The 19852-nt window shown below is 60.3% G+C and overlaps 2 protein-coding genes across 2 annotated transcripts; both read right to left on the reverse strand.

Moving 5' to 3' along the window:
- Positions 1-2129: 2129 nt before the first annotated feature.
- Positions 2130-19841, reverse strand: IL17RA (interleukin 17 receptor A). The gene is given in 14 exon segments (XM_067008447.1): positions 2130-3641; positions 4153-4194; positions 5769-5870; positions 6151-6162; positions 7234-7318; positions 7562-7645; positions 8229-8392; positions 8486-8533; positions 11234-11360; positions 11919-12031; positions 12732-12878; positions 13532-13556; positions 19354-19701; positions 19704-19841. Coding segments are annotated over 14 exon segments (2880 nt in total). The 3' UTR covers positions 2130-2196.
- LOC136792237 (zinc finger protein 77-like) lies at positions 8542-10444 on the reverse strand. The gene has a single exon (XM_067008456.1). The coding sequence runs from the start codon at positions 10369-10371 to the stop codon at positions 9160-9162; it is 1212 nt and encodes a 403-aa protein (XP_066864557.1). The 5' UTR covers positions 10372-10444; the 3' UTR covers positions 8542-9159.
- Positions 19842-19852: the final 11 nt, after the last annotated feature.

Consider the following 19852-nt stretch of genomic DNA (forward strand, 5'->3'; position numbering starts at 1 on the left):
GCTTTTATTAGCCGAGGTTCAGAACAGCACGAGAAGAGAGGCCTGGCCTCATTCACACTCGGTGCTCTCGGTGTTTGGCAAACGGCCGACGCCACATTCAGGCCGACGGAATCTCCAGCGCCTGCGGCCAGCTGAGACCAGTGAGAGGCTGGGGGCTCTGGGCGAGGCGGGGAGAGTGGCCAGCACAAGGCTGAGCGCCGCGGAACTTCACGAGCCCGTTTACACCCGCCACGCCCGCGCAGGCGCACCACGGAAGGGGGCTCAGCGCTTGCCTGGCGACGGCAGGCTGGGGGTTGGCGCGACGATTAGGGGCTGGGTTCCTTTGGGGGCGTAAGAAAAAGGTTCCCAACTGATCATTGCCAAAGGTTGCTGAACTCTGAGCCCCTAGAGCCTTGACCCGTACGGGGTCCGTGGTGAGTCGTATGAGCTGTGACTCCTATCTCGGTAAAGCTGTTAGGAAAAAAGGCAGGAGCCTTGCTGATAAAGGGAACGTAGTGGACAACGCCGACGGGGGACATCTGGCCTCAAAGGCCAGCAGAGCAAGAATCTGAGGGGTCTGTGGGGAAGGCGATCCACGCGGAGAGCGTGGCCCCGGGACGAGGAGCACGTGGCCTGGCCATCCCGCCACGAGGCGGAGCCCCGGCGCCAGCTGTGGAATCCACGCTCTGCATGTTGCACGCGCGCCGACCGCAGGCCGGGGGAATGTCCCAGAAAGCCTGTGGGAGTCTGGACCCAACGACACCCACCTGCATCATCGGAGGGATGGCGCCTGCGAGGCTGGTGGAGGCGAAGGCTCAGCTCCATCCGCTCGGGCTGCCGTAGCGGAACCCTGCAGACCGGGCAGCTTGTCAACGACAGAAACACCCCTCACGGTGCTGCAGACTGGAAGTCCGAGGTCAAGGTGCCGGCAGATTCCTGCTTCACAGGCGGCCATCTCGCTGTGTCCTCGCACGGCGGAAGCGCGAGGGGGCCCTGTGGGGTCTCCTGTAAGGGCACTCATCCCGTCTGTGAGGCCCCACCCGCGCCCTCACCTCCTCCCAGAGGTCCTCCCAGCGCCGTCACACCGGGGATTCGGGGTCAACCTACGGGTCCGGGGGGACGCGGGCGCCAGCCTACAGCACCCCCACACCTGGTCCTTGGCTACCGGCGGGCTGGCCGCAAGCTATGCACCGTCCGGGGCCGCGAAGGCCTGCTGCCACCAGGCACGATCTCACCACGAGAGAGGCCTCCGCCACTAGGAACTTCTCGACCTACAGCAACGTGCGACTCTACCACCAGGAATTCTAACCTGAGTTAACGAATTTATTCATTCTTTCATCGATAAGCTCTTTCACACACGCGCGTGCGCGCACCCTGGTATCCGATTTCCCACCGAACTTCAGAATCCTCTCCTCTGTGCAGGAGCCTGGATGCTCCAGTTCAGGACTCAGGTACAGGCAAAGAGAACACTCAATCCCAGGGGGGGGACCCCAGTGTGCACAGGGCAGGGGGCTCCCTGTGCTTCCTGAGCTCGGGGGCTGCAGCCCAGGGGCCCAGCCCGCAGCCCCGAAAGAATCCTCGGCCGTTAGGTCTCCCGCTGACCGAGGCAACGCGTGGGCTCAGGCCCTGCTGATGCCGTCAGGGGCCACGACCTGAGCTCACTTCTATCTGGTCTCTTTCCGAAAATGACTGGGTGTGTTTGGCCCTGAGCTTCCTGACGGCAGCAGCCCATCCCGGTGCAGGAGCCCCAGCCGCGCCCAGCCTGGCCCCGAGGCCTTCCCAGGCTGCGCCCACTGCCTCGCCTGCAGCGGCAGGCTCTCGCCTGCAGCCCTCGGCCCGGGAAACGAGCTGCTCCTTCGGCTCAGACACGCCCTCCTCCAGAAGCTTCTCCCTGGGCCAGGCGCCCCTTCTGCGGACTTCACGGCCCCGGGCGAGCTTCTGGCACCCTCTGAATCTCGCGCCCCGCCCCACGTGCTACCCCGTCCTCCTCACTAGACGGGCAGCTCCTTGACGGTCAGGGCAACGCGGGGCACAAAATAAGGGCTGAAGGAACGAATGACAGACCCCCAAGGACACTGCCGTTAGCTCCTGGGAATAGGCTGTGGGTCCTCGTGGGGACGGTCACGGGAAGGAAGGTTAAGGGGACAGAGTCAAGATGTTTACGTTTTAAAGGTACACGTCTCACACACGAGCATACACATGTCCGCACCCGCACACCTACGGCCACACGCGCTCACCGCCCTGAGCAGGGGAGGCCCCACGCGGCGGCCCCTTGGGCTGCAGGCCAGGGCTCTTGCGAAGCTCCTGGAGGAAGAGCAGCAGCTGCAGGCCCCACAGGCTCTCCAGGCCCTCGGGATACAGCGGCTGCCCGCCCGGCCCCCCGCCCTGGTCCCCGTCGGCGTCGTCCAGGAGCTGCGGGGAGCCCCTGGAGATGTAGCCCTGGTCGGACTGCACCGACCGCCGCCGCTCCCCTGCAGGCGGCGTGCGCACGTCCCGGCAGCGCGGGCTCTGCGGTGGGGGCGGCGGCATGGAGCCGTCCGGCCGCCCCGTGGGGCTGCTGCGGATGGGCGGGTCCTCGGGCTGCGTGGGGAGGAAGAGGATGCTGTTCCGCCCAGGGCCCCAGCCGTCCAGGAGCGGGCAGGCCTCGTCTCCCGCAGCCAGGGCCAGCCGGCTGGCGGCACCGCTCCTGCCGGCCTGAGGGACGGGCTCTACCGCCTGCGCTGGAGGGGCCCCGTCCACCGGTACCACCGTGGTCTGGAGCGTCTGGGCCGCCGTTTGCTCCTGGGGCCAAGGCTGGGGCTCCAGCCGCGACAGGCCCCCTCCTTCCCCGGCGAGAAGCAGCTCCACCAGCAGGCTGCCCTGGGAGGCGGGTTCCAGCACCAGCGGCTCCTGCCGAACGATCCCTCCTCCTGGCGGCGGCTCCTCGAAGGCCTCCTCATCCAGGGACGGGAGGTCCCGGTCGTCTGCCGAGCAGAGGCTCTCGAGCTTGAACCAGTCGGGGCGCCGGGCCTGCCAGCGGCGGAAGCGCTGCACGGCCTCGCGGAGCTGCTGGCCGCCGGGGCTCTGCAGGTAGTTCTGGGCCGTGAGCGCCCCGACGCGGTGCATGCGGCCCGGCCCGAACATCTCCAGGTCCTGGATGCGGAAGTAGACCTCCTCAAACTTGTCCATGAGCGCGTAGCAGGAGGTGATGTTGAAGAGCTCGGGGACGTCGGCCTCGCAGCTGATGTCGCTGAAGTAGCAGACGATGTAGGTGCCGAAGCAGGCCGGCCTCTTGAAGTCCGGCAGGATCATGTTCATGGCCGCCGTGAACAGGTCCCCCGCGGGCTTCCCACGGTCGCAGCGAAGCTGGACGGCGGCGTCCTCCCGGCCGAGGATGGCCTGCCACTTGGCCCGGGTGCCTCGGGAGCACAGGACGATGATTTTGGAGTTGCTCTCCACCACCTCCTGCTTCCGGCGGCCCACCCAGGTCATGACCCCCGCCTCCGAGATGGCCTGTTCCTCCAGCAGGTCGAGGGCCACTTCGGTGCCGCATACGGTGAGCAGGAACTGGGCGAACTTCAGGACCACGTCCACGTAGAGGGGGTGATCGGCCGAGTAAACGATCCAGACCTTCCTGGGCTTCAGGGGTGGGGGGCTCAGGCTGGTGGCAGCGGGCAGGACGTCTGAGGGAAACAAGGGAAGCCAGGCCGAGGGTTCAGGCATGTCGGCGCTGACCACACACCACAGGCCGGGCGACTCCCGAGCCCCCCAAAATGCAGCTGAGACCTCAGAATAAGCCCAAGGCGGCTGCCTTGCCTGTGCTGGCTGCCTGCGAAACAGCCTGTGCCTTCGGGGAAAAGAGTGTCTCACTTTATCATATGGCCTTTAGCCTACGTGTTAATTAAAATGGCTTTTTTTCTTGCAAGACACAAAGGCCCGTTGACGGAATACACGTAGCTGCTTCCGGGAGGACCTCTTTTCACAAAATATGGTGCCTCTACCTGCCCCTCCTTGTTCAGCGATGAGCAACTGTAAGCCCAGCCTCGCTGTTTGAGGTTCCCTCTCTTCGGAGCTAGAGGGGGGTCCCCGGCAGGTGCCACCTCCTGAGGGACGGGAGCTGACTGGGTAGCGCCTCCAGGCCGTTGTGAACACACTCCCCCCAAACCCAGGCCGCCCAAACCGGGAGGTGCCCACCTGTGCATCTGGTGCCATTTTCATATTTCCTGTGATGGGACCCTGAAAGGAAAAGAAATGCCAGAAGTAATACTCCAAAAGTGTCCTTGCAGGAAGCACAAATATTACAAGATGGCTCAGAACGGCTCTTTTGGAAGAGAGACAGGGACCAGCTCACAGGGGCACCTGCTGGGAGCTCTGCCCCACTCCCGACCAAGGGAGGGGTCGGGGGAGCACTTCTTTAAAATATTTATTTCTTTTTGGCTGCGTTGGGTCTTCGTTTCTGTGCGAGGGCTTTCTCTCGTTGTGGCGAGCCGGGGCCACTCTTCATCACAGTGCGCGGGCCTCTCACCGTCACGGCCTCTCCCGCTGCGGAGCGCAGGCTCCAGATGCGCAGGCTCAGTAGTTGTGGCTCACGGGCCCAGTTGCTCCGTGGCACGTGGGATCTTCCCAGACCAGGGCTCGAACCCGTGTCCCCTGCATTGGCAGGCGGATTGTCAACCACTGCGCCACCAGGGAAGCCCCGGTAGCACTTCTTAAGACGCTCTGGGCCTCTGCAGGGAGACTGTCCCTCCCGTGACCGCCGTGTGACGTGTGGGAGGTATCAACGCCTCTGAAACTCAGTTTCTTCCTCTGTGAAATGGGTCTGTGTGTGAAGTTCCCCGCACACCCCATCAGCTGGGTCACAAGTATTCTGCAGCATTGACCTGGCTGGGACCCCCAGAACGGTGCCTGGGAGGTTACACCCCAAAAGTGGCCGCGTCCCCAGGCAGAGCTCCCCCTTCAGGGAAAGCCCCTTCCCCAGACGTGTCCTTTCAGGAGGCAAAAGTCTTCCGAGATGCCTGCAGAAGTAGTGCGACTGGGCCCCTTAAATTTCCTCCTGGTATTTTTTCTTTTTTTTGGCCGTGCCTCGCAGCTTGTGGGATCTTAGTTCCCCAACCAGAGAGCGAAGCCAGGCCCTCGGCAATGAGAGTGAAGAGGCCCAACCACTGAACTGCCAGGGAAGTCCCTCCTGCTGGTATTCTGGGGTGAGGAGGTAGACCAGCGTGCTTAAGTGACCACTCCGTCCTGGATGCAGTGAAGGGCCCCGTGGAGCAGGGCTGACTCACCAGAGCCACGCGGCCAAGGAGGATGTCTGGAACCTTGATTTCAAGCCCCACACTTGGGGCCTCTGCCTAGAACTCTGAGGTCCCCCCTCGCCCTGAGGAGCGGGCGCTTCGGGAAAAGGCCAGACGTGCAGCACGAGAAGCAGGCGGCCTCCCGACGCCTGCGGAGACCTGGACGGCTGGACCCTCCCAGGGAACCTCTGCGGAAGGACCCTCTCAACAGGTCTCGTGCCCGGCTGGTGAGCTTCCCCGGCAAGAGCCGTGGTCCCGGGGGAAACGGCCTCCCGGGTCGGGGTCGTGGAGGGGCAGGGAGAGGCCAAGTCCCTACCCTGAAGACGCATGTTCCCTCCTGCTTAGAACGCGGCCAGACAGGGCCGCAGCCGGAGGGAACCGGTGCTTGTTAACAGGCCACAGGGCGGCGACGCGTGGGGCCGTGAGCCCGGTCTCACAGCTGGTGTGGGGAGAGGACGCACGGGAAGAGGGGTGGGGCGGAGGGGAAGCCCCAGGTGGGCCCACAGCCCCTGCCCTTACCCAGTAGTCTCCAGGCCAGGTAGACGATCAGCACGATGACGGAACCCACCAGCAGGATGGAGAGGCCGGGGATGTACCTGGACAGCCACAGGGGCGTGTGGTCTGTGGCAGGAGAAGAGCGTGATGGCGTGGCAGGGAGGCCTGCGACACCAGCCCTGGGGGCCTGCCCGCTGCCCTCGCTGAGCTGCCCTCTCTGCTGTGCCAGCCCTGGGTCCTCAACCCACCGCCCACCCCGGGGGGGTCCTCCCTGACGCCAAGACGGGCCATGGTCCCGCCACCCAGGGCCGCCTCCTGGTGCAGCCTTTCTGCCTGGCTCCACTCCAGGACGGCAGGGACCTCTGTGTCCCCTGAGGCGGCAGAGCCCAGGAGGAGTCGGCCTTACCTTCCACGGCGTCTGCAATAAGAACCAGGGGACACTCTCAGTTACTAGCAGCAGTCACCACACCCACCACCTCTGTGCCGGGGCCTGCTGACGGCCTGGCCTGACACCCAGCCTTTTGTACAGGTTATTAAACTTAGCGACACCACCTACGGGGGACACCTGAGCTGGTGGACTACTGGGAGACGCCCGCCTCCACTGGGAGGCCGGTTTCCGTCCAGGCCAGTGCAACGCCCGCTGCTTTCTGACTGGCGTCTGGCTGCAGGAGGCTTCCGAATGGGAAGTGGGCAGCGCGCCGGGGGCTCAGGTCAGAACCGGGGCTCTGCCACTGCCTCGGTGTGTGACCTTGGACACGGTGCCTCACACCTCTGTGCCTCAGTTTCCTCACCTATGACCCTGGGGGAGGGAGTCTCCACTTCATGGTATATATTACATAGTACACAGTGCACAGTACTTAGTACACAGCACTGAGTATAAGGTACACAATACTTAGTACACAGTACACACTTCGTACAAAGTGTATAGTACCCAGAACCTAGTACCCAGTACTCAGTAGAATATACTCAGCTCTATAGTACACAGTACCTATACCGTGGTGCACACTACCCAGTACTTAGTACACAGTACTCAGTAAAATATACTCAGCTCTATACTGCACAGTACCTATACCGTGGTGCACACTACCCAGTACTTGACACACAATACGTAGCACACAGCACTACAGTGCGTAGTACCTAGTATACAGTACTCAGCAGGTAGTACCATGACTCACAGTTTGTGAAAATTCCAAACGGACACGTTGGAGCGCCCTGTTCACTACATGGTCCTTAACCGTAACTATGACAATAAGAACCCCCGTTTTTCAAGTCACGGAAGTTTTGAAAGGTTAAGTGCTTTGCCCAAGGCCACACAGCTAACGAAAGGCAGTCAGGAGTCCAACCTGGAGTCTCTCTAAGGCCCCACAGCGCAGGCCTGGACAACTGCCAGCCCCAGCCCCCCACCCCAGGACCGCGTCGGGGTTCGGGTCGGGCTGCCGACCTTCACCCGCCCTCCCCCGGGTGCGCCCCCGGCAGCCGTGCGTCTCACCTGAGGTGGGCGGGACCTCTGGGCAGGGCACGGCCACCGAGTGTCGGAGGCAGTCGTTGAGGCAGCTGCTGAAGAAGGGCCGGATCTGCGAGGACAGAGCGCAGTGGGGAGAGGCAGGGGGGACGTGGGCCCACCTCGGACCCCGCCGGCCCCTCCAGGACGTCCCCGCGGCTGCTGGGCAGGAGGGGGGGGCCGAGGGCCCTGCCTGGGTGAGGTCGGGCGCCGGGCGGGAAATCCCAGGAGGCGGCAGTGCTGGGTCCCTGGGGAGCGTGAGCCCCGGGCTGCCCCCCTGCACGCGTGCCCACCCCGCCTCCAGCCCCCTCCCCACCTGCACGCGGTGACGGCAGCACCAGCTGAAGGCTGGCAGGGTGAGCGTGACGTTGCAGCGCCGCTGGGTGGCCTCGTGTGCAGGCTGCAGGGTAGAGGGGCGGTGAGGCCCTGGCCTCTGCTGGGACGCATGCCCAGGAGGCCCCGGGGAGAAAGGCTGGCAGGTCCCGCTCCGGGAGGAGCGCCCCCCACCCCCCGGCGCCGTGCGTGTCGACTCAGGGCTGTATCCAGCACCCAGCTGCCCCTCTCCGCTTTGGCCGTTGGGCATCTTGGGGACAGACACGCGTGTCCTGCACTGGCCCTACCCTGGCTTCACCGTATTTCCTCACTTTCACTTCCCTTTGTCTTCATTTCCACATTTTAAAGTCTTCAAATCCTCTCTGCAGTAATGAACTAACAAAGCTAAACAAAAGGAGGACCAGGAGAACGTGGGCAGGGGAGGACAGAGGGCCGGGTGTGTGGGGGGCAGAGAGGGCCGTGTCCCGTCAGCTGTCGGAGCAACTACACACCAGCCACACTCAGACACACTCCTCCAGTCACACACGGGAAGGGAGAAGGGCAGCCCAGGTCACGCCCCCCGCACAGCCTGAGCGCCCGGGCCCTGAGGCTCGGAGAGGTGGCTCTGAGCTGAGCCGGAGGGTCAGGGCAGCAGCAGAGAGGGCAGCTACCACGGCCACGTCCACGACGCGCTGGAAGCAGCTCCGGTCCTCCGCAGGCGGAAGGCTGTTCAGCAGGATCTGGTATCTGGTGGACTCGTTGCACGGGGTGAAGCTCAGCCGCAGCTCGCGGGCCTCGAGGGCCTCCACAGTGATGCCTGGGTCCCACAGGCTGCCTGTCCCACAGGAGCACAGGTGTGGCCGGGACTCAGCGGCGAGCACACGTGTGCCCACGTAAAGCCCCCCACGGGGCTGCCCGCCATGGTTACCGGAGCTCACGCAGGGCGTGGTGGTCTCCATCCTGGGGTCCTCGCAGTCTGTGGACCGGGACAAAGTGCAGCCATTAGGCGCCTCCCTTGGGAAGTTGGCTCCGACAGAGCCTCTGACACCAGAGGTAACAGCCTCTGGGGAGCCTGTTCAGAGCTGGCCCTTCAGAGAAGCCCCAGGACAGACACGGCCACGGGCCAGAGGCCCCACAGGCCTGGGACTGCCCCGGCCGCCTCAGCCTCAGCCCTCCTCCCTCCAGGAACCTTCTAGATCCAGGTGTAGGCTCCCTGGACTTGCTCTGGGGCTCCCTTTCCCCCAGGGCCACCTCTGCAGAGCCACCTCTGCCCTTGAGGAGAGATGGACTGTGTCCCCCTCAGCAAACGGCAGCATTTCCTCAACTTTCCCATATGCCCTCACAGCAGTCTTGGGCTCGGCCCCTCGGGGGTGGGCCTGGGAAGCTGCATTTCTGACAAGTTCCCAGGTGATTCCATGGTGCTGCGGACCCAGGGACCCCGTGAGGACCACTCCTCTGGAGATGTCTTCTCGATCCCTCCATTTCCTTGACCGCAACGTTTTTACTTTGGTTTCAGAAGGCACGTGAGAGGCGTGAATCACTGCGAGTGACAGGGGCTGAGCCAGTCCGCTTAGGGACAGGGGAGGGGGCGGGGAGGGCCACTCATTTGACAAATACTGGCTGAACCCCCAACAGGTGCCGATGCGTTAGGCCCTGGAGATACAGCGGTGAGTGAGACGAAGTCCCTGCCCTCCGAGGATAACATTCCAACGGGAGAGAGCGTAAAAGCAAATAGCGTAATATCACGTCACGAATATGTCGAGCTGATGGAATGTCAGGGACCAGGGAGTGACACGAGGGGCAAGAAAGCCAGGTGAGCAGATCGTGTGCGCACGTGTGTGCGCTGCGTGTGCACGTATGAGTATGCCTGTGCGCACGTGTGTGCGTGTGCTGCATGTGCACATGAGTATGCCTGTGTGCACGTGTGTGCGTGTGCACGTATGAGTATGCCGGTGCGCACGTGTGCGCTGCATGTGCACGTATGAGTATGCCTGTGCGCATGCGTGTGCTGCATGTGCACATATGAGTATGCCTGTGCGCACGTGTGTGTGCGTGTGTGCGCTGCGTGTGCACGTATGAGTATGCCTGTGCGCACGTGTGTGAGCGTGTGTGCTGCGTGTGCACGTATGAGTATGCCTGTGCGCACGTGTGTGAGCGTGTGTGTGCATGTGCACGTATGAGTATGCCTGTGCGCACGTGTGCGTGTGTGCTGCATGTGCACATGAGTATGCCTGTGCGCACGTGTGTGAGCGTGTGTGCATGTGCACGTATGAGTATGCCTGTGCGCACGTGTGTGCGTGTGTGCTGCATGTGCACGAGTATGTCTGTGCGCACATGTGTACGCTGCGTGTGCACGTATGAGTATGCCTGTGCACACGTGTGTGTGCTGCATGTGCACATGAGTATGCCTGTGCGCACGTGTGTGAGCGTCTGTGTGCATGTGCACGTATGAGTATGCCTGTGCGCACGTGTGCGTGTGCTGCATGTGCACGAGTATGCCTGTGCGCACGTGTGTGCGTGTGTGCTGCATGTGCACGTATGAGTATGCCTGTGCGCACGTGTGTGCGTGTGCGCTGCATGTGCACGTTTGAGTATGCCTGTGCACACGTGTGTGAGCGTGTGCGCTGCATGTGCACGTATGAGTATGCCTGTGCACACGTGTGTGCGTGTGTGCATGTGCACGTATGAGTATGCCTGTGCGCACGTGTGCGTGTGCTGCATGTGCACGAGTATGCCTGTGCGCACGTGTGTGCGTGTGTGCTGCATGTGCACGTATGAGTATGCCTGTGCGCACGTGTGTGAGCGTGTGTGCATGCGCACGTATGAGTATGCCTGTGCGCACGTGTGAGCGTGTGTGCATGTGCACGTATGAGTATGCCTGTGCGCACGTGTGTGCGCATGTGCACGTATGAGTATGCCTTGCGCACGTGTGCGTGTGCTGCATGTGCACATATGAGTATGCCTGTGCGCACGTGTGTGTGCGTGTGTGTGCTGCATGTGCACGTATGAGTATGCCCGTGCACACGTGTGTGAGCAGGGGGTGCTCTGGAGATGAAGAAGGCTTCAACAAGCGTTTCCCGATCACCTCCCACACGCAGGGCCATTTGTGAGGGTCTGGAGGCTGCACAGGCGGGTGCCGGGTCCAGGCCCTGTTCTCAAGGGGCTGGGCGTCCAGGTGTGCCTGGCTCTTAACAATGAGGAAAGCAGGCAGTGGCAGAGATGCTGGGGAGGACAGAGGTGCACCCCAGAGGCGCACACACGTCAAATGGTGCTTTGGAAGATGAGCCCGCCAGGCCTCCCAGGAGGAGGGAGCAGTGGCAAGAGGGGAAGGCGTGGGGTACATGCAGGTGGGACGTGGGCTTAGAATGAGGAACTGAGAGCTGGGGCAGGGCTGGGGGCAGGGCCACGGCTCTCCTGGGACTGGCTTGTGTTCCCGACACGTTCTGGGCAGGAAATGTGCATCTTCAGCCACGCAGAGGGACTCCGGGTTCCGTGAAGCTCCTGGGGTCATGGGCCAGCACCCACTGTTTGTGTCGCGAGAACGGGCTCTGCCTTCAGGGAGTGGGGGCTGCGGCCGCTCAGCGAAGAACCTGGCCCCGCACCTGTCTGTCCCGTGGGTCCCACAGGCTGACCGCAGAGCGAGGGGTGAAGGGGAGGCTGGGGAGGGCGCTCTCACCGGGCACCAGGAAGTTTCTGGACTGGTGGTTTGGGTCCCCGTCAGGGATGGGCTTAGGCAGGTGGTGGACGGTCACCTCGTACTCCTGGCCGGGTTCCACCACGAAGTGGCTGAAGGCAAAACGCCACTAGGAGATGGGAGAAGGGGAGGGCAAACAGGTCACGGCTCTCGCCCACCCGGGCCCAAAGTGCACCCCATCCACCCCCAAAGGATCAGTCAAAAGAGGGAGAAAACAACCACTACAGCAAGCTCCCAGGTCGGAGGCATCTGTCTCTCTGTTCTTCGTTTCTTCTGGTCTTTCTTCTTCTTATTTTCTTAATTAATTAATTTTCTTTTTGGCTGCGCTGGGTCTTTGTTGCTGTGCACGGGCTTTCTCTAGTTGCACCGAGCATCAGTGCTTTCACCAAACTCAAGGAGAACCCACTTCCGGCTCTGAGCAGCAAAAGGTGCGGCTGCTGCAGCAGAAACCAGCGCAGTTCTGGTCTGGGCAGAGCCTCTCCTCCTGCGGGCCCCGGGCTGACCCAGGTACAGGGCAGGTCGGCGGGCGTTGGCCGTGGAGCCGCAGCGACAGAAGGGCGGAGGAACAGCGGTGCGTGTGTGCGTGTGTGCCTGTGTGTGCGTGTGTGCACGTGTGTGTGCTGCTCGCCACGTCACCCCCCGCCCCCGGCCCCGGCTGGAGTCTTACCCGCTTGTGATGATGCTTCAGTGTGGACAGAAACTCGAACTTGACACACAGACGTTCGTTGGTGTTCAGCTGCAGGACGGACAGCTCTGCTCCCTCCAGGTAGAGGATGCTGGCTGGAGGGCACAGGGAGGAGAGGGGCCGCAGCTGCAGATCAAGGATGACGAATCGCCGGGGTGGGGGGGGTCACGTCCCGTCGGGGACGCTTGCCCGTCTTACCCACCCTCCGCTTCCTGCTCCCTTTGGGCTGGATTAGCCACTGCCTCGTGGACAGCTACCCCTGCTGGACAAGGACAGCGACACTTTACCCGGGGCTAGAGGCGAAAGCTTTGCAAATTCGTGGTTAGGGCATTGGCGACACGGTGTGGGTGTCAAAGGGCGTCCCCGAACTTGAAAAGGACGCGGCAGCCAGCGGGGCTGGAGCCTCAGGAAGAGGACTCCCCCAGGCCGTCCACAGGTCTGGGCGCCCTGGTCACCCCGTCTTCCCAGTTCCGTGCGCAGCTCTGCCCCTGAGAGGTTGGGGCACTGCTGTCAGGAGGGCCAGCCCCGCAGTCAGACAATTCACGACCTGACTGACGCCTTTTCCAGGGTGATGAAGATCTTAGGCTGAAGAAAGGCCTTCCTGGAAGGATCGTGGGTTAACATCAAAACACTGAAAAAGGACTCACTGCCTGAAACGATGGGTCCTCTCACTAAACTGGCCCCTCGTGTCTGAGCACAGGACTGGGAGCCCAGTTCTGAGTCTGGGCAGAGGGCCGGGTGGTCCAGTCAGTGGGTTCACCGGGAGGTGGGCAGCACTTCCAGACGCCCACTCACCATCTGTCTGAAGCGTCCACTCGATGTGAACCACGGGGAGCAGGTGTCCTTGCTGCGTGCGGGCAAAGCTCAGCTGGGTCTGCACGTCTTTGGGGGACGAGGGGGTCAGGTTTCGAGGGTGGATCCAGGTGTCGTCCAGGCAGGTACCTGCGGGCCAGGAAAGGCAGAAGTCAGAGGCTTGCAGGCTCTGCAAGAAACCAAAGATGCAGACCAAAGGGGACACCTCGCGGGGGTCCAGGGAGCCAGGCCTTCACGGTCAGGCTGTGACCCTGAGACCGCGGCTGTGCTCTCAGCTGCCCAGTCCTGCTCGCTTTCCTGATGCCTGTCTGGGGTCACGGCAAAGCTCTGATGTCTAAAGTGCACCTCAGGAGAGACGACAAAGAGTGCCTTTGGCTTTGAGAGGAAGCAGTGGCAGGGAGCGGGGCAGGAGAGCGGGGCAACCATAAGAGCTGCTCTGTTGTTACGTGCGGGGTCCCTGATGAGTACAGACACTTGAACTGTGCGCCTCCTCCTTGAATTAAAACACAAAACAAGGTCCCATCCCAGATGTCACCCACTTCAGGGAGGCAGCTCTGGCGAAAGAGTCATATTACAGATTCACCAGGGCAGCACCCCGGAGAAGATCCTAATGACAGGCCTGCGCCTCCCGTCCTGACTGCTGCGCAACGAAGGTCCTTGACGGAGGTGCAGGTGCGGCCCCAAATCTCAGGGGTCCTCCTGCTGGGGGCTGGGACCCTCGTCAGCTCAGCGCGGGGTCAGCGCTTCATCGCGGCAACGTGAGAAAAGAACCGGTGACTTACTGTTCTTGACCGTGCAGTTCAGCCCCTGCAGAAAAGAGAAGCAGGTAATTACAGACAAGAAAGAACTTGAATCCACAAGCCGGGCTCTGGCGCCCCCAGGCTCATTCTCAAGAATGAAACGCAGGCACCCTCCCTCTCTCTTCAAGGGACACTCTGCGGGGGGGGGGGGACACACCACACTTCTCTCCTGTCAACTGAGGAGACACAGGGTGAGAAGTGGGCAGAGCACATGGCAAATGGAACTGGCATTTTCCGAGTGCCTTTAGGAGCTGGGAGGCACCTTAGCCTCTTTCCCTGCCCTGATCTCAGAACGCTGGCATGGGGACTTCCCTGGTGGTCCAGTGGTTAAGACTCCACGCTCCCAATGCAGGGGGGCCTGGGTTCGATCCCTGCTCGGGGAACTAAGATCCCACATGCCGCAACTCAGCCTGTATGCTGCTACTGAGCCCGAGTGCCGCAACTAGAGAACCCTGTGCACCACAACTAGAAGTGCCACAACAAAGACCCAGTGCAGCCAAAAAAAGAATGCTGGCAGCCAAGCCCAGAGAAAAGAACTCTGGATTTTGACATCTGAGAGTCACCCAACAGACAGGCCACGTTCACCACCAGCCTGACCCTCACAGTAAGTTCAGCGATCAAAACGCCCATCTACACAGGGCATCCAGTCAGCTTTTAGGACCTCAGTCTTGAAATATTCTCAGACAGACAAAGGGTACCAGATATTTGAGAAGGATTTCCTGTATGAAAAATAGGTCAAAACCCCCCAAATTAAAAAAAAAAAAAAAAAAAAAAGCTCGTGGAGGAAATAAGACAATGCTGGGACAGGATAAAATTAAAACAAACAAAATATAACCGTTTCGGAGAAATAAGAGAGGATGCTTCATCCACATGAGAAGGACAGGGTACTGTGGAAAAATGAGCAAGCAGAGAATAAAAACGAATCTTGAAAATAAAAAATTCCACAGAAGGACTGGGCTATAAAATTCAGGAAATTTCTCCAAAAGTAGAACAAATACAAACAGAAATAGGAGAAACCATATATGAATATTTAGAGAATCAATTCAGGAATGATAAGTCATGATTAACTAGATTTCCAGAAGAAGACTACACAGAAGACAGAGGGAAGAAATTAAAAAGACAAAGAAATTCCAGAACTGATTATTTCCAAATTAAAAAGGGCCACTGAATGGCCTTCACAGCAAATGAAAAAAAGACCTAGACCGAGGCCCATCATGAGACTTCTGGAATACCAGGAGTGAAAAGAAAATCATAATGTTTACAGAGAGAAAAAAAATAGGCAACACACAGAGAGGAATCAGAGTGGCATCGGCTTTCTTAACATCTGTGCTGTGGGCTGGAAGGCAGCAAAGCAGTGCCTTAAAAATCCTGAGGGAAAAGTATCTTTAACCTGCAATTTTTATAGCCAGCCAAACTATCAAAAAAGTGTGAGGGGAGAATAAAGACATTTTCAGACACATAAAGACTTAAAAAAAAATCGATTCATCTATCTATACCCCTTACACCCTCATACTTTTTCTTAGGAAACTGCAGGATATGCTCCAGCAAAATGAGGGAGTTAACCTCTGAGACTGACCCACTGCCGCAGGCCTGGGGAGTAATCGGTCCAGGCTGGGGTTGGAGAATACAGAATGAAACTGATGGAATATCTGACATATGACAAATATCGGAATATCTGATATATGACAAACACATATGACAAAATCTCATAGAAAAAACCAACATTAGTTACATTGAAAATTATGGAAGTGAAGAATGAAAGGAATTATCCTTTCCAGGAGGAAAGAGAAATTATACCAGAAAAGAAATACAACCAAAGCACACATACTTGCCTCTGCAGTGAAGATTAGCATTTGTTATAGTATAAACACTGAGCATTGGGACTTCCCTGGTGGCATAGTGGCTAAGACTCCACGCTCCCAATGCGGGGGGGCCCAGGTTTGATCCCGGGTCAGGGAACTAGATTCCCACATGCATGCCGCAACTAAAAGTTTGCATGCCACAACTAAGGAGCCTGCGTGCCAAAACTAAGGAGCTGGTGAGTCACAACTAAGGAGCCTTCCTGCTGAAACTAAGACCCGTAAGACCCAGTGCAACCAAATAAAACAAACAAACAAACAAACACTGACCACTGATAGAACCACAATGGGAAGACTGGGAGGGGAAGCAGTGGGACGAGGTAATGTAAGAAATTTAAATTTTCATCTATTATAAGTCAGTAGGTAATATCTAAAATCGACCAATGAAGAGTAACAATATAAGTACATTTAGAAGTACGGAGGCAAACGCCAGAAGAAATAACTGGAGGTAGTATACGTAATCCTCTTTGGGGAACTGTTTTAGGGGTTGTGGGGCGGGCAGGGACCTGCTGGGTTTTGTTTTAAACATCTTTGTACCATTTTTAAAGGATCACCATATATCACCTTGATAAGAGTTAATTAAAAGGTAGAATTTCATCTATGACATTACTCCAAACAAAGGAAAGGATTAAAATGTGAGACAGACAAATGAAAACATGAATTTGTTTAGGGGAAGGCATAGGAGACTTTTTCTTCTTATAATTTAATTTCTATAAGGAATTTACATTAATGTAATGTTTTCAATCGTGTAAAAAAATGCATTCAGGATCTTCTCTGGATACCACCAGGACAGATCCTGCTTTATTCCCCTCCAACAAATCACCCCTCATTTCTTTGTTTCAAATGCCCATTTAAAAAGGCAGTAGGATCAGAACATTATTTATGAGCTTGTGAACAGCACTATGTCAGGGCCTCCTGCAGAAACCCAAGAGGGGATGGATGCCCACGATGACGAAGATGATGGCAGCCTTCACCGAGCTCTCCTTCCGTGCCAGGCATCAAGCTAACGCTTTGTACGCACGTCTCATTTAATCTTAACAACAGTCCTATGAGGTCAGTACCATCATCCCCTTTTTATTCATGAAAAAAAGGAGGCACGGGGGGTCAGCTAAGTGGCCCAAGGCTCCACAGAGCTGACACTCAAACCTGTGCAGTTTTGCTCCAGAACTCCGCTCTTAATCACGGCCACGCGGCCTCCACATAGGAAGGGGCGCTCACAACAGGTGGGCCCACCCTCTCCATCCGCGGTGGTGAAGATTAGAAGGAAGGACTCAGACAGTTCCACGGACATCAGCAAGAGCCCGGCAGAAAGAAGCGGGCCGCGCGGTCACACGCAGCTCTGCTTTGGGCCACCTTGGCCGGCTGCCTAACGCCTCCGAGACAGGTGAATGGTGCCGGCCCGGCAGCCCGTTGCGAGCTCTGAATGAAGGCCCGCCTGTCACCCCCGGCACAGAGGCCGCACGAAGCCGCAGGTCACCGTTGGTGCCCCAGCGCACCCAGCGCACCGCCCAGCGTGGTACGTGCTCTCCCCACAACCCCGTGAGGCGACTCATCCCTGAATGGCCGGGAACACCGGGTCACAGCGGTGGAGGGACTGGCCGGGGCTGCAGGGCGGCTGAGAGAGAAGCTCCACCCAAGGCCCAGGCCTGACTCAGCCGTGTCGCCTCCTGCTGCTGATGCTACGTGCGACCTGTCCCATCTCAGACAGAGGCTGGCAGCCGGCAGAGGAGCCCGTGAACTCTGCGGTGACGCTGCCAGCACTGACCGCAGCCCTGACTGCCCGGTGCCCATACAACACAACTTGACTCTCGGGGAGGGGCACGGTCGAAAGCTCTGGCGACCAGAAGATGGGGTTAAACCCACGGCTGTTCCACCCCCAGTCAGAGCTGCAAGTGCTTGGGGAAAAGAAGAATGTGTAAGGAACACACATCCTTTCTAGAAACTTCTGCGTTAACACTCCCGCCGACCAGCTCCAAGTTGTGGGCTTTCTTCTGGGCGGGCGGTCATGGTCATGGGAAGCTGAGGGGCCCAGGTGGGAAGGGTCCCCCAGGGAAACACAGTTTCTCCAGTAAGGATCGGATGGGGGGAGACTCGGAGTCCCCTGGGTTTTGAGGCGCTAAATCCAAGCGATCAGAACCAACCTTGCTTGGCTGGTTCCAGGTCTCTGCCTGTCACTGCTTCCTCGTTCATCTGCTCACCCTCCCCTTTGTCTTTTCGGTCCACAACCATCTGTCAGCCCCCACGGCCCGCGCTTGCAGCACTGGGCTGTAGGTGGTGAAGTCAGGATGCAAACCCAGGTCCTCCGGGGTCAAGTGCGGGCTTCCCCTGACACTACGTGGTGCTCTATCCACTGAAGCGCCAGCGGAGGGAGAGAGATCTGGAGGGCGTTGCTCCTCTCTCTTCAGGGCAGCCGCGGGCTGTGGGGGACGTGTGTCTGTGGCCAGGTGTACGGTGGGGGTGCGGGGGGGAAGGCAGAGCCCGGGGGTGCAGACGAATCTGCCAGGGGATCCCTCTCTGCTAACCCCACACCCCCGTCAGGCCGAGACCCTGCTCCCGCTGAGCAACTGAGGTCAAGCCCTCTTAGCACAGCTCAGGGGAGAGCCCCTCGCGCATTTCCCGACGCTTCTCACTATCCTGCCACTCAGGCCCCCCAGTCCTCATCCTGCCCACCCACGGGCCTTGGCTCAGCACTTTCCACCTCCTGGAACGCTCCAGACCTCTGTCTGGGAGGGCCGCCCAAGTGTCTTCTCTGCCACAAAGAACAACACCCTGGGCGGCAGCAGTCTGTCTCCCCGGAACCCTGTGCGCTCACTGGCTGCACAGAGAGCACTCGCTCCGGGCTCCTGGGTGACTCACCACCGCTCGGTCATCAGGGAGCGCGGCTCTGTCGTTTCAGGACCTTGTATGTTGCAGGCGCCTGGCAAGTGGCCATTGAGAAATGAACCGAGTCCAAGGGAAGGACCTGCTGAGCGGGTCCCACGCTTTGCCCAGGAGTGGGAGTCACAAGGACGGTCCCCAAATCATTCACGTTAAAAGAAAAGTTTCTGCTAAATAGTCGCTGACCCTCCTCCACCGTCTTGCGGTGAATCCTCGACAAAATTAGGTCAGGAGAAATACCGCTTCGGTTGTTTCACATCCTCTGACTCAGATACTGAGGGTTATTTCTTAGCGCCAGTGGTGGAGGGGAGTGGGCCGAGGAAAACAAGAGGAGCGGAGGGGAGAGGACCGAGCGCGCGCGCGCGTGTGTCTCTCTCTCGGCAACAGTGTCTGTGTCTCTTTTTCCTTAAGCCAGGCCTCCACCCCAAGGCCACTACCCGGCGGTGGGTGTGTCGTTTCCTGTGGGCACAGCGGCGCAGCTGCCCGGCGGAAACAGACCAGCGGGACCCCAGACCCGGGCGGTGGCGGCCGCAGGGGCGGCGTCCTGAGGGTCCGCGCGGTCCCCAGGGCTCGCGCCGGAGGGGTCACCGCTCTGCCCTCACAACGCTCCCCGGAAGCTGCCCCCGCCGCCCCGGGGCCCGTGCGCCAGGCGCTACGGCCGCGGGGTCCCCGAGGCGCGGGCTCCGGCGGAGGAGGAGCCGGGCTGGAACCGGGTCCGCCCCCGCCTCGCCCTCCGTAGGCCCCTCCCCACCAGCGCGCCCCGCCTCCGGCCGGCCGCGCCTCCTCCGAGGCCCTCCCCAAGTGTGGGCCTCCCGCGGAGGCGCCACCCCTCCCGCTGGGACGCCGGCCCAGGTTGTGCAACCGCCGCCGCGCGATCTTTCCCAGCAAACTCCGTGTCTTCCCGGGTCCGCGTGGCAACTCCCGCCGCTCCGGGAGTCCTCCCCACGGCGGCCCGCTCTGTGCCCAAGCCTCGGAGCCCCCGAGACCCTGCGTGGACCTCCCGTCACTCGGCAGCCCCGCGCCCCCGGCCCTCGGCCCCCGTCCCCCGGGGATGCGTCGGGTTCTCACCTGCTGGGTGCACACGGGCGCCGGGTGGTCCAAGAGCCTCGGGGAGGCGCGACCCAGTCCCGGGGCGCACAGGAGCAGGAGGAGAAGCAGTGGCGACGGCACCGGCGGGGACCCCTGGGACGCGCGCGGCGGGCGGCGCGGAGCTCCCATGGCCCCGGCCTTCGCGGAGGGCTCGCGCCCGGGCTGGGGGCGCGGCAAGGGCGCGCCCCTGGCTTCCCCTCGGGTGAATCCCGAGTTAGCGCCCACGCGGCCGCTTCCGGCTTCCAGCCCTGCCCCGGGCGGGCCGCGCAGGGGGGAGGGCTCGGGCCAGGACAGTCCTTCCGCGGGTCCCTCCCCGACGTGCGTCCCTCCCCGACGTGCGTCCCAGGTGCGCGCCCCTCCCCGCGCCCCTCCCCACGCTCCTCCCCGCGCTGCTTCAGCCTGGCCTGCGCCGCGAACCCCGGGCCAGCGTTTCCTGCGCTCCCGCTCAGCTCGCTGCTGTATTTCATCCCTGCTCTTA

This window comes from Kogia breviceps, chromosome 12, assembly GCF_026419965.1.
Source record: "Kogia breviceps isolate mKogBre1 chromosome 12, mKogBre1 haplotype 1, whole genome shotgun sequence".
Taxonomy (NCBI): Eukaryota; Metazoa; Chordata; class Mammalia; order Artiodactyla; family Physeteridae; genus Kogia; species Kogia breviceps.

What these genes read in the sequence shown, in the direction of transcription:
- LOC136792237 (XM_067008456.1), bottom strand. Translation starts at nt 10,371, where the DNA reads ATGCACACACGCTCACACACGTGCGCACAGGCATACTCATACGTGCAC.